The 14,335-nt window shown below is 37.7% G+C and overlaps 1 protein-coding gene across 1 annotated transcript; it reads right to left on the bottom strand.

The window, feature by feature from the left end:
* Positions 1–5,499: 5,499 nt before the first annotated feature.
* LOC123634808 (olfactory receptor 6K3-like) lies at positions 5,500–13,138 on the bottom strand. The gene is made up of 2 exons (XM_045546525.1): positions 13,082–13,138; positions 5,500–6,471 (listed from the first exon to the last, which is right to left on the bottom strand). The coding sequence occupies exons 1-2, from the start codon at positions 13,136–13,138 to the stop codon at positions 5,500–5,502; spliced, it is 1,029 nt and encodes a 342-aa protein (XP_045402481.1).
* Between the last annotated feature and the right edge of the window lie 1,197 nt (positions 13,139–14,335).

Here is a 14,335-nt window from a genome sequence, read left to right on the forward strand (position 1 = left end):
AGGTATAATTGTCCTAGCTAACGTTGTCCTAGTTTAGCCAGCTCTAGTCAATCAGTTGCTGACCCTGGAGACATGAGTAAGCTGGAGCTGGAAAAACCACACATTTGGTTCCAGCCCAAACTGTCAATCCATGAAATTATAAGACATACAAATAGATTGCATTAAGCCATTAATTTCGGGGGTGGCTTTTCCCATAGCAAAAGATAACTGCTAAGGTCTCTTAAATCAGTGGTCCCCAACCTTTGTGCTACCAGGAACTGGTTTCATGGAAGACACTTTTTCCACGGACCAGGGTGTGGCAGGACGCGGAGAGATAGCTGCAGGATGATTCAAGCGTATTACATTTATTATGCAGTCAAACCTCTGCTAATGATAAACCTGTATTTGCAGCTGTTCCCCCTCCCTAGCATCAGTGCCTCAGCTCCACCTCAGATCTCATAAGACGTGCAACCTACATCCCTCGCATGCACAGTTTACAGTAGGATTCACACTCCTATTAGAATCTTTTTTTTTTTCTTTCTTTCTTTTTTTTTTTTTGGTCACAGAGTCTCACTCTGTTGCCCGGGCTAGAGTGCCATGGTGTCAGCCTAGCTCACAGCAACTTCAAACTTCTGGGCTCAAGCAATCCTTTTCCCCAGTAGCTGGAACTACAGGCGAGCACCACCACGCCCAGCTAATTTTTTCTATATACTTAGTTGTCCAACTAATTTCTTTCTACGTTATTTATTTATTTATTTTTTAGTAGAGACTAGGGTCTCACTCTTGCTCAGGCTGGTCTTGAACTCCTGACCTCGAGTGATCCTCCTGCCTTGGCCTCCCAGAGTGCTAGGATTACAGGCATGAGCCACCACGCCCAGCCGCTCCTATGAGAATCTAATCCTGACACTGATCTGACAGGAAGCAGAGCTTACACAGTGATGAGAGCCAAGGGAGACGCTATAAATACAGATGAAGGTTCATTGGCCTGCTGCTCACCTCTTGTTATGTGGCTCAGTTCCTAACAGGCCACAGACCAGTACTGATTCGTAGCCCAGGGGTTGGGGACCACAGTCTTAGATCATCCTTTCCAACTTCACTTTTGTTCCAGTTCAATCTATTATCCGTGCCATGCCAGGAATGTATAATGTCTTACTTAAATCTCTTTAATGTCTTCACTTGTGGGCTTCATTAAACTCCATTATCTCATAGCATGACCTATATAACATTCTGCATGTATTGCCCCTAGCTTTCATCTCAGGGCTTATTCACTGTTTCTCATCTGCACTCACCTGCATTTGGTTCAGCTGTTTCTAGCTTCAGACCATTTGCACAAGTGATTTATGTTATGTATTTTTCTGTCCTTGTTTTTTCTCAGTCTTCTTAAATGCTACTTCTCCAAAGATGTCTTTTCTGTCCCTTACAGCTAAATGGATATTCATGCTTAATAATTTTTTGACTCACATTGCTAAATTTCTCTAGAAAGGATTACACCATTTTGATATCCTATTAGCACTGTCAGAGAGTACATATCTTCATCACATTTAAATTATATTTTTAAAATAAAACTTGGCTTTTAATACAATGCAATAGTTTATTATAAATATATTAGAAACTATAGATAAATACAAAGTTAAAAATAGAAACTATGTGTTAGATTTGTATCCAAAGGTAAACAGAGTTGAAGACCTAATTTCATTTTGTTTATAAATTGAGGTTCACAAATCATTAGAGAGTGGTGAAATAAATTCCAAAAATATTTTAATAAAATTGAATTGAGCAAAACCCAATAGAAAACAATCAAAATATAACATAGAATAAGTGTAGGTATTTTTTTGTAAAAATGCTTTTCTGTTACAAATATGGAAAAGAATGGGTAAATGTGTATATATATGTGTCCTAAATTATGATTTAAAATATATTTGTTATTGTGAATCACAGTCAACATAGTATTTAGTGATCCAATTTGCTTTTTCTTACTCAAATTCTCTGCTCTTATTGGTAGTAAAATTCTACGAAAAAGTTGTTTCTAACTGGAATTTCTAATTTTTCTTTGATCTTCTTCTGTTAAATTACTCTAGCCAGGCTTTTGCCTCCACTACTCCAGGAAACTTCTCCTGCTAAATTTGATAGTGACCTCCAGATGGCTATACTCAATGATCAATTCTCAGTTCCTATCTTACCTGACTGCTAGCAGAATGTGACAAAGTCGATCACTTCTTCCTTCTTGACGTATTTTATTCACTTGGCTTTCAGGACACTTGGTTTTCTTTCTATCTTATTGTTCACTCCTTCCAGGTCATATTATCTGATCTCTTCTGTTTTCCACAAATCTATAATGTTGTCATGCCCTAAAACTCAGACCTTTAGTAGCCACATCCAGTGACATGGCTTTAAATACTTATTATATGCTGATGATTTGAACATATATCTCCCTCCCTGCCTTCACTCCTGAGTATCTGACTCATGTAACAGCCTAATCAATATTTTTAATGAATCTCTAATAGTCAGTTAAACTTAAAATATGCACAACTGAGCTCCTGATATCCCTCCTCCCAACACCTTCATCTGGCAGTCTTCTCTGTCTCAGTTAATGGCAACTCCATCATTCCAGACGGACATCCTTGACTGCCCGCTTTCTGGCACATTTCAGTCTGTCAGGAAATTCTGTTGGCCCTTGCTGTCAAACTATACATAGAATTGGACCACGTTTCTCCATCCGCATTGCTCTATCCTGATCTGAGCCACCATCCTTTCTCTCCAGGAGTATTGCAATACCCCCCTAAGGACCATAGCTTCCACCCTTACCTCCCTTCAGCGTCTTCTCAACACAGACGCAAGCATGATTATGTTAAACTCTAAATCAGATAACATCTCTCCTCTGCTCCAAACTCTCCGATGATTCCCCAAATTCTCAGAGTAAATTAGAAAGGTTCAAATCTTGCAATGGCCTTCAAAGTCCTATATGATGCTCCTGTCTTTTGTTTCCCTGAACTCATCTTCTGGGTTTCTGGACCATCCCTCACTGCATTTCCACCACAGCGGACTCCACGATTCCTTAAACAATCCAAATACCCGACCTTAGGGCTTGTTCACCAGCTTTCACTGTTGCCTGGATTATTCTCCCCTCTTGTACCCACATGGCAAACTTTTTCATTCTCTTCAAATCTTTGTTCAAGTGGGACCTTCTAAGTGAGTTTTAACTTGACTAATCTATTATAATTATGATCTCTCTACCATTCTGAATTATTTTATTCTGGCATATTTTCTTTTCTATTTCTCACAAAACACATGGCTTCATGAAATTGTTAATCTGTTTTGCATATTTTTAATATGTAGTTTTAAAATATCTTACAAATGAGGGAAGGTAAGATGCATAAGGAAGGGCAGGGAATTTTTTTGTCTGTTGTATCTCAAGCATCTAAAACGGTGCCTGGCATAGTGGCCTCAGGAAATATTTGTTGCATGGGTAAAGAAGTAGGGCACATTATTATTTTCTCAGTGGTTTAGCATCTTTTAAACTTAGTAAGATTTGGGGCTATCTACACAAATATTTAAGAGACTCAAAACTTATTATTCATATTTTGCATAAGAAACTCATATATATTTAGGATTTTTGTATTTGTATTATTTAGGATAATTTGACCTATTAAAAAATGAGGTGGACTTTGTAATTCTAATTTTAAATTTGTAATTTAGCAATTAATTTAGACTTTTTTCTTATAAATCAACTTTTTTACATAAAATGTATAATTAATAAAATTCACACATTTAATCAAGATATTAAGCTTGCTATTTTTAAATGAAATCTTACATCATCAATCACAATATTGAAACTTTTAAAAAGATTTAGGAGTAGCCATATTTATAATTTTCTTTTTAGATTATAAAGGTTTTTTTTGAAACCTGAGTAAGCTTTGTTTATTAAGTTAAAAAATTGAGGTAGTCAATTATGTGTATCATATTTATATGTAGTTTAAAGGGACTTATTTGCCAAGTTTTGAATCAGACCAAATATTTCTTAAACATCTGTAAAACTGAATGATAAAATCTATTAGATTTGTAAATAGAATACTAAGATCTTTAAGTAAGAATTCAAAGATTAAAGAAGATGTGAGTTCCTGAATGTTTACCTCAAATTTAAATTTTATAACCAAAGAAACTTATATACAATTTTCTTGATGTAAATTTTTTTTGTCATGGGTATTAAAAAGCTCATCTTAATGGACGGGAGGATTTGAGGATACAAGAGGAAGAAGGGACAAAAGGTAGGACTGGGTCCCTAAGGCAGGGGAGAGAACAGGGTCTAGAGTGGACCTGGGGTTGAGAGTAAGTTCTTTCTTCCACTTCAGCGCTCCCAAGTGTGTCCAAGGACTTATCTACCTGCCTGACCTCAGCTCATTGAGGCTTTATTTATTTTTTTGTCCAATACTACTGATGTTTCCATTTTCGACCCTTTCTCTTCTCCCCACACCACTCACTGGCCTCCTGGTCTTTATGATCCCACTGACAGCTGCCCTATGTCCTTGCTTTTCTTTCCGCAGAAGCTGAGCAAAATTCTTTTTCTAGTTCAATTCACTCAGCCTCTAAAACTGCTACTGCAGTTTTGTGAGAGGAAGGCACGAACATTTATCCCAGATGATGAAATGTGTATGAACTTTTTAATGGTGAATATAAGTTCCAAAGCAGAGAAGAAGGAAGAGAGGAACATTCCAAAGCAAAAGAAACAATGAGAGCCAAGATGTTGAGGTATGACACATAACATGACATGGAACCTTTTTAATAGTAATGATATTAACATAATAAAATACCAAGATGTTACTGTGTATCTTCGTATAATTTGTGTATTTAAGTTTTTTGGTCCCAAGCCTACCTATTAGATATCTATTTAATCTTCAAGCACCCAAGAATGTTTGAAATCTTCCAAACAATGTGAGATTAACCCAAAAAAGGGTTAATAATGACAGCATTACATCAACATTGCAAAGTCAGTGATCATATGCGCTGCATTATCATTGTAACATATCAAAAGACAACCTAAGGAGTGTTAAAAGGTCTCTTGGCTACATGTTAGGGAGTCAGGCTTCTTTCTCAAGCCAAAATCACCTCACTGCTTTGCATCTCATTAATGTTCTTAAAATGAAAAAATTAATAAATGACCTAAGGATATTGTACATTTAGAATGAAAGTGTATATAAGGCAAACATTTAAATGTGCAAGTAATAAATACAATTGTTGTTTAGGCCAGTATTCTCTATTGATTTAGAGAAGACGATACCACATTATTTGGAGTTACGAAGTGAAGAAAATATTCCATTATAATCTTTTAATGATAGATAGTAAATCTGCAGAAGACTTCCTCTATCAGATCAAGTAACAGTTCTCACATTAGAAAACTGGAAAGTACACCAAATCAGCAACGTGAAAAAAAAAATGTGCACAATAATTTTGGAAACCGACTTGTTATTATTTTAAGCTGATGGAGATGACAAGATTTCTTTGAATAGATGTGTACAAACTCTATTAGCTCTCAGAGACATTGAACATTTTTTGAGAACAGAGGATTTTCTTGATGGCATCTTTCATGTCTTTATTTCTCAGACTGTAGATTATTGGGTTGAAAAGTGGGGCAAGGACAGCAAACATAAAAGCAATGGCCTTGTCCAGTTGTGGGGGGAAGGTGACAGAGAAGCGTAGGTACATGAGTGCCTCACTGCCAAAAAACAGCAAGAAAATTGTAACGTGGGCTGCACAAGTGGAGAATGCCTTCTGATGGCTCTGACCAGAGGGAATCCTCAGGATCACGATGATGATTCTTAAATAGGAAAGGGTGATGGTAGAGACAGAGGCTAGGATGGAAATAGCATGGATCACATCTTCAACCAGAATCATAGACATGTCTGTACAGGCCAAACGCAGCACAGGTTCAAAGTCACAGAAGAGTTGGTTGATCTGGTTGGGGCCACAGAAGGGAAGAGTAGAAATCCACACAATGTCTGGTAGTAACATAAGGAAGCCACAGATGCAAGAGCCAGTGGAGAGCTGGATGCACAGCCGAGGTGTCATAATGATTGCATAGCGGAGGGGATTGCAGATGGCGACATACCTATCAATGGCCATGACTGTGAGGATTAGGCCTTCTGAGACCCCCAGTGAGTGGAAAAAATATATCTGCAAGAGGCAACCAAGGAAAGAAATGGTCTTCTGTTCACTGATCAGGTTGGAAAGCATCTTGGGGATGGTCGCTGTGGTGTCCCAAATCTCCAGAAAGGAGAAGATGCTGATAAAGTAGTACATGGGATCGTGGAGATGGGTGTCCAGCTGGACAGCATAGAAGATCATGAAATTTCCAACAACAATAAACATGTAAATAAGGAGCAAAGGAATAAAGTAGAAGAGGCTGCCATTTTCAAATTGAGGGAAATCAGAGAAATAAAACTCACTCACCACTGTCTGATTCTCCAGATCCGTATTTTCAGGGGTTTCTCTTGTTGGCTGATAAAAAAACAAACAGCCAAAAATTCTAAGTTCATTCAAAGAACAAATAAAAGCTTCCTTTTCAAACAGCTGAATAGCCCTGAAATTAAGTTATTAAATAAAATATGCTATCTGAGTTGTCTTATAAATTATGAAGTGATCCTGTCAAATTTGCAAATGGTTTTTAGTAATTATAGTATCCTATGTTGTCAACTATTCTGTTAGATAAGCCAACAGTTTTCTCTTTAGACATATAAATTGGTGCAAACTCTCCTGAATGGTAGTTTGACATTTTTTATCGAGAGCCTTAAGACGTGTAGGCTGCCTTTCACCAGGTAGGCTAGGGAAAATATTTTAAATATAAAAAAAAAGATGCACAACAATATTAATATTAAGTGGTATGTTTGTTGTAATAGTAAATTAGAAACAATTTAAGTAAGGAGACTTTTTACTTTTTTGAGATAAAATATTGGGGACACACAATGAGTTGTGACAAAATGATCCCTTCTGTGAATATAAAAATAAGACCATTTTAAAGTGGGCATATTAAAAACTAAAGTGTAGGTAACTGGTTTTGCTTAGTCTGTCTCATTATTAACATTTGAATAAAAAGAGAAAAACAAATATTTATTGAATATAATTTACTTTAAAACACAACAGCCTAGACCCATGTAATATATCTGTGTGTGCATGTTAAAATTTACACTCTAAACAGAGCTAGTTAATAGTGAGGTACAGTGATCTAAAAATCACAGTCTAGGAGTAGTTTGGTAACATTTGAAAGACTTTAATCAACAGTCTGCTTGAAGCTCTGATGCAAGTGGGGCATAGGCAATATATGTAACCTAAACATTTGTACCCCTGTGATATGCTGAATAAAAATAATTTTAAAAATAAATAAATAAATAAAAGCTAAAGGGAGGGGGTGGGAAGAAATTAAAAACAAACAAACAAACAAAAGCAAACCCAGTTCACTTCCAGAGGCAAGTTTGGTGATAGCTTCAAATATTCTTCTCTGTATCTACACTGTAGAGTTTATTAATTAGCACAAAGTAGTTTTTCTCCCCTTCAGCACCATTGACATTGTGGGCCAGATAATTCTTTTTTTCTTTTTTTGCAGTTTAAGATTTTTTTTCAGGAAATTATAGGGGTACAAACATTTTGGTTACATGTTATGACTTTGCTATATCCCAATCATGATTTGAGACGTGCCCTTCACCCCCTACAACACTCACCGATGATAATTCTTTGCTGGGGGAAGAGGAGAAGGCTGTTCTTACATTACAGAATGTTCAGCAGCACCCCTGGTCTGTACCCACTAGATGTCAGCAGCACAAACCCCTGCCCCAGTCGTGACAGCCAAAATGGCTCTAGAAGTTGCCAAATGGCCCTGCAGGAGAGAAGTGGGCAAAAAATCATGCCAGTTGAGAACCACTGGCATACAGATTTTTTTTTTTTATGAAAAACCAGATGGTTAAGATATGTTGATTGACTGGAAACAGACCTAATCCCTTGCTTGGAGGGATATAACAATATCATGAGCCAAACACACTATAAAGCTTGCAGGGGTGCGACAGGCACTTGATCCACTCACTCCTGTGTTTCTTCCTTCATAGGCACTTAATCCACTCATTCCTGTGTTTCTTCCTTCACAGGAGATTCAGCACCTAATCTCACTAAAAAGTTAGCTTTCTACTGGTGAGAATGCTGTTATCTTTTGTCTTTGATAAAAGCTTTCATTCATTCTACTAATCAGAAAGCCCAAAGGATAGAGAGTTGGGACTTCCATGAACAGGTTTGATTAGTGGGGTTTTTTTGGTGCATGTTGCCAATAAATGTTTGCATGGCAGAATTCTGAGACTTCCCTTTATTTGATAGTGAGGTTATGGGAGATGGGACCACTAAGTGGAGAAAGCTACTGATATCTACCAAAAGAATCAGATAATTGTGAAGTACCAATGGATACAATAAATAGATAAAATTATTCTGAAACCACACTACAGGAGGCTTTATGCAAATAGGAAGTCAGGTTGGCATATGGCAACCAAAGATTTTTTTCTTGCTTTTTGTAGACACAGCAGAATCTTAAACCTATGTGAAAACACAAGACATATTAAGGACAAAATTCCCCTTTGTTTTTCTTTTAGAAAAAACTACCTAAAAAATAGAGGTTTACAAGCAAAAATAATTCATGCTATGATCATTTCTTACCTTAATTACTCTTATCTAAGCTTATTGTTTTCAGACTCATCTTTCTACAATTCATTCTCCATTTAACTAGTAGAATAATCTTTCTTAAATGCAAAGCTGCCAATCCTCTGTCTGAAAACCTTCTAGTAGTTCTCTATAGGGTTGCAAATCAAATAAGTGCTTCTAAGCATGACACACAATATAAATGTGTATGAGATTTTAAAATCATTTTGACATCCCAATTTCTTTTGATTTTATTATGCCCAATATTCTTTTCTGGTTTGACAGAAAATAATCTTATAATCATTCTGTGTTACTTTTTCAGAGGCAGTAAGGAGATAAAAAGGGAAACTAGCATTATGCTTTATGTCCAGGTTTTTTTTTTTTTTTTTGGAATTAAAAAATTGAAACCTAGAAAAAAGAAAAATTGGCAGGTCTTTAGGAATTTAATTTTTTAAGAAGGAAGGTGATTTGATGTAGGTATAAAAAATTATACCTAACAGCATTTTTATGTTTTCTGGAGGAATGGATAGCCCAGAATATCAACTAGTAAGCTCCACTTGTGATACCGGCATTCTTTTATTCTTAAGAACTTTTTCTGACTCCACTGAATATAAATGCAAGCATCCACGTTTAGGATTTAACCCAGAAATTAGTAGAGGTAAAAGAAGTCATAGAGCTAGTGGCCCAGACAAAACTTAATAGATAATTTATCCAGGTGTTTGTTATCTTATGACTAGCTCTAGTCTTAAGACACAAACTTCCCAAAGCTCCTCTTCCCTGAGTTATGGTCTTTTCCTCCACCTCATGTGCTTTTACAACCTCAACAAAGTTTCCACAAATCTCCCTTCATTTAAGTCCAACAGACTTATATTATTAATATGGTTCTGCGAGAATCTTCCCCAATACACAGCAAGCAAAGCCACTCACTCATACCACCAAATACAGAGCTCGCCCCTCATCCCATACCCACCTCTTCCAGAAACCAAGAGGGCCACCTCCTCTTTTCCAAATGTCTTCATTTTCACTTCTGTGCAGCCCAACAAGTAGGAAGGTTGCAACCACAACCACAACTCTTAGCTTCTCAGGCAATAGCTAAGTGGGAGAAAGGCTTTCTTCTGAGGAATTCTCCCCCAGTGCCTAGGGAAGGGGAAAGCAACTCTATGCCCCATGTGGCTAATTAGAGGAATGTTTATTGCTACACTTACCTTTCATGAGATCACCACACTACAGGAAACTACATTTTTAAGTCAGGCTAGAAGTCAGATGGAAAGATATACTTGGTTTTCCTTTCTGCCCAAAGGGTGAAAGACTCTATATTACAAAGTGTTTGCTGAGACAGGGGAAGGTTAAGAGACAAAAGGAATCATGCTAACAAAATTGTGGTTCAAAGGCAGGAGGATTTTCGCCTCTCTTCATTAAAACAGCTTCAGAACAGCTTAGTGATAGCACAGCGCAAACCTGAAGTGTGTTACAAAAGATTCATCCAGCAGCTGCCCAACACAGGGCAGCAGAACTTCTTCAGAAGGATCCGAGGGATCACACAGCCATTAGTGGTGGTAGCAGGAGTGAGGGGCTCTCATGAGATTTCACAGGCTTTAGTGGTCCCAGGAGCAGATGTCCCCAAGGGGCTGGAGTCACAAAAAGATTTGAGGACAACCTTTCCTGCTACACGAAAGCTGTATTAATGAGCACATATGAGCTACCCTTGGAGAGACAGGGGCGTGGAAAAGTCCCTCACATACTGGGTGGGAAATATAAATGGAGGGAGACTTTTGTTTCTTTTACCCCTCTTTTAAAAACTGAAATTTGACCTAATATTAACCTCCAAATGAGTAAAGCCAGGGGGAAAAGACATATATATACAACACATAAGATTTTTTTTCTTCTCTCACAAGAAGATGTGTAAAACAGACACAAAGTGTTAAATATCTAATATAATGGTAGCAGTGAATATGGAAAGGAAATAGAATTTGAAAACAGACTTGAAATTTAAAAAAAATAAAACCTGATAAGACACAGGTATATCTGGCACAAAAACAGAATAGAGGTGAGTCTATGTATTGACTCTGAAAGTCTAAATTTTAAAAAGGTGATTTTAAAAAGCAGACCCTCAATAAGCATTTGATGAATGAATATGCAACCAAATGAATAAATAATTGAATGGATGGATGAATTAGCTAATTTTAAGAATCAGATAGTGACCCAAGGATAGACTAATCTGTAGCTACACTCGTGTTTACCTCCTTCACTTTGTTTCACTCATTCTTGCCATCTAAGACAAATTCCTTTGATGCCCTGAAGCTATTTGCTTCATCTCATGCAGAGATAGTGCTTCTTCAGGTGCCCTACTTATTTATATATCCTCAAATACTTCCTCTCTACTTAGTCTACCTATTCAGGTTATAAATATGCTCTAGTATATCCATCTTAAAATGCATATTCTCCCTCTACTTATTGTTGCTTTAAGGCTACCAGACTTCCTTTTTCTCCCCTTCCTTATCCTCTTACAAGAGTAGCTTACATTTTTATCTCTATTTCTGTCTCCACTTTTTCATCTCTCATTCACATGAACCTGTAACCCCACTTAAGAAATAGAATATTATCAATAACTTGGAAGCCCATTCTATGTTCCTCCCAATACAATTATTTCCTCCCATATTACATATTGCCACTAACCTAAATTTTGTGTTTATTATTCTAGTAAGCACATGTATACACAGTCAAAAATAGTATATTATTTAGTTTTGTCTGTTTAGTTCTGTCTGCTTAGTTCTGTCTATGCAAATATAATCATATTTTAGGTGTTATTTTACAGCTTGCTTATTCACTCAACATTATGTTTTTGAGAATCATTCATCAATGTATCATCAATCATCAATGTATCTAGCTGCAGCTTGAAAAGAAAATCATGGCTGTCTTCTATAAATAAGACAAACTTTCATCATTCATTAGGCATGAACCTTTAATATTTAGAGTATTTGCATCTTCAACTTTACTAGATGCCGCCAAATTGTTTTCCAAAATCTGTTTACCATCAACAGTGCATATGCTTGTATCAATGCACGTCATTTCTTACATTCTGTGTGGTCATATTAGTTGCTATTTGCTTGTTGTGTAAATAATATGCTATTATTTTGGTTTGCATTTCTCTGCTTATAAATGAATTTGAGCACACACACATAGACATACATATACATATCCTCATTTAGTTGTTCACCTCTTTCTTATTAATTGTAGGAACTCTTTATATTATAAATAATAATGTCAGATATATATGTTAATACAAACTCTCACTATGTATCTTATATTTTCATTTTTTAATGATACCATTTGTTGAATAGAAATATTATACAGTTGAATTCATAAGTTTTTTCATTTATGGTTTATAATTTTATTGAATTAATGATTTTAAACTGAAATTCCAACACTATTGATTGAATAATCCACTTTTCCCCACACACGTATTATAACAGCTCTGTCCATCTTTTCCCAAGTAATCTGCTGTATCTATTCTCCCATATGTCAGACTTCCACATTACATCTATCTATTTCTTGGCTTTCATAAGCTTGTTCTTTCCCATTGGTATTTTGTTACATATATTGCTTTATAATAACCTTTGATATATAATATGACAAGCCTCATCATTTTAATCTTCTCTTTAAAAATGTCTTATTCTTGGCCCTCCCTGTTACGTATTCCAATCCTCCCTACCCAAAATGGTATTTTGATTGGAATTGCATTGAAGTAATAGGTGGATTTGTAGATGATTGGCATATGTATGTTACTGAGCCATTCCATTTACTGATCAAGCATATGGATTGATTTATTTAGGTGTTGGATATCTTCCAACACAGTTTTATAAAGGACTATATTTAGATGTAACAGATCTCATATAGTTCCTTATTTTGTTGATACTTCAAATGGTATCTTTTTATTACATTTTCTATCAACTGCTGCTGTTATATAATAATGCAGCTGTTAAATATATAAACTTGTATCCATTCACTTCCTTAACTTCCTCTTATAATTTGTTTTTACATTCTTTTTGTTTCTATGTAAAATTTTATGTTATCTTTAATGCCATTCTTTCTTCTTTATAATCTTAATGCTGTGTGTTTCTTTTTCTTTTCTTATTTCCAAAGTTCTACTTTTTATGGCAGACACTCATTTTTTATTTTAAGGAGAGCACTTTTTTTTCAAGATGGCTGACTGGAGACATAGATCGCCAGTTCTCCCCAGAAAGAAGAAAAAGTTGCACGTGAATAAGCATAGCTCAAGTGGAATACTGAGGGAAGAGTGCCAGAACCTGCCAGAGAACCCATGGGAAGAACTTGGGAAGTAGAAAAAGAAGAAACAACATTTTGGCAGAGATTGATCCCCAAGGAATTTGGAGTGCCATGGAAATGGTAGGTGGAGGTGTTTATTTTTTCTCACCTCACCCCAAGGCAGACTACTGGCTTCTGAATTGTCCGAGAGCCCCTCTACCCTCATGAGCCCAAGGACTGCTGCAGTTGGCAAACTGGAAACTTCTTAAGGGCAGAGCACTAGGCTGTCAGCATGTGCAGAGTCACTTCCCTTCCCCATAAACCCAAGCCAAGGTGGCAGGTACCATACCACTTATGCACCCATTGTGGATCTCTATTCCGTTCAAGGAGTCTCAGCCCTTCTGTCTCCATATCACTGTATCCCACACAAACACAAACATTCCCCAGCAACCAAGACTGTGGCAACCACATAGGTCCAAAGGGACCCAAAGGAGCAATAGGGTCCCTGGAGTTCTAACCCACAGGACAGGCTTCCCCTAGGAGATGTGCAGCAAGCAGAAGTGCCCTTTGGGACAAAGGAAACCAGAGCATGTGCCCTTCTTCACTTGAGAGCTACCTGCTGTGATCCTAAGCTGTCTGCACCCCTCTCAGTGGAAACTCAGGTGCAGAACAAAGTCTCTAGGGGTTCTACCCCAAAACACAAGCAGCACCAGGACCCAGGAAGGGACATGGAAACCGGGAATTCTCCTCCCAGCACCCACCACTGCTGTGGACATAGCAATGGCTGCTCCCACAAGGGTTTGTTGCAGGTGGCCCAGGGTGTGACCAGTCCTGGGCTTTTGGCAGGGGACTGCACCCCCACTCCCAGTATGCTTGCAGCACCTGGTTTTGAATGCAGAATGCAGCCCATTTCCCTCCCTACACAGAGAGGCAGTGTTTTTGCAGCTTCCCTGCATAGGAAATTTCAGTCCTCGAGTATCCACATCACTAGATCCCCAGCAAACTTTCCACAGCACCCACTTGGACTACAGCAGCCTCCTGGGACCAGCGGTTCCCTGGGGAACTGCAGGATTACTGGAGCTTTAACATTGAGCACAGGCTGCCTATACTCTCTTCCATTCATGGACTTCTCCTCACTCCCCTCACTGCTGCTGATGCAGCCATGGTTGTTCCCTTGGCAGGGGGCAGGGCAGGCAGAGGGACCATCATTCCAGGAAGCTTAAGAGTGTCTGCACTCCAACTGATAGCATGCCCACCACACCCCAGCTTGAATGGAGGGTGGAGCCTCCCCTCTTTAAGGAGCTGCAGCTTCCTACAGTGGAGTACAGGTGAGCCTCAGAGCTTCCAATTTCAGGTAGAGAGAAGTTTTGCCCTAAGGCCATCTGGGTGGATATCTGTGGGAGAGGTGTTTTCTGTGGCCCTC

The sequence above is a fragment of the Lemur catta genome, chromosome 3, assembly GCF_020740605.2.
Source record: "Lemur catta isolate mLemCat1 chromosome 3, mLemCat1.pri, whole genome shotgun sequence".
Taxonomy (NCBI): domain Eukaryota; kingdom Metazoa; phylum Chordata; class Mammalia; order Primates; family Lemuridae; genus Lemur; species Lemur catta.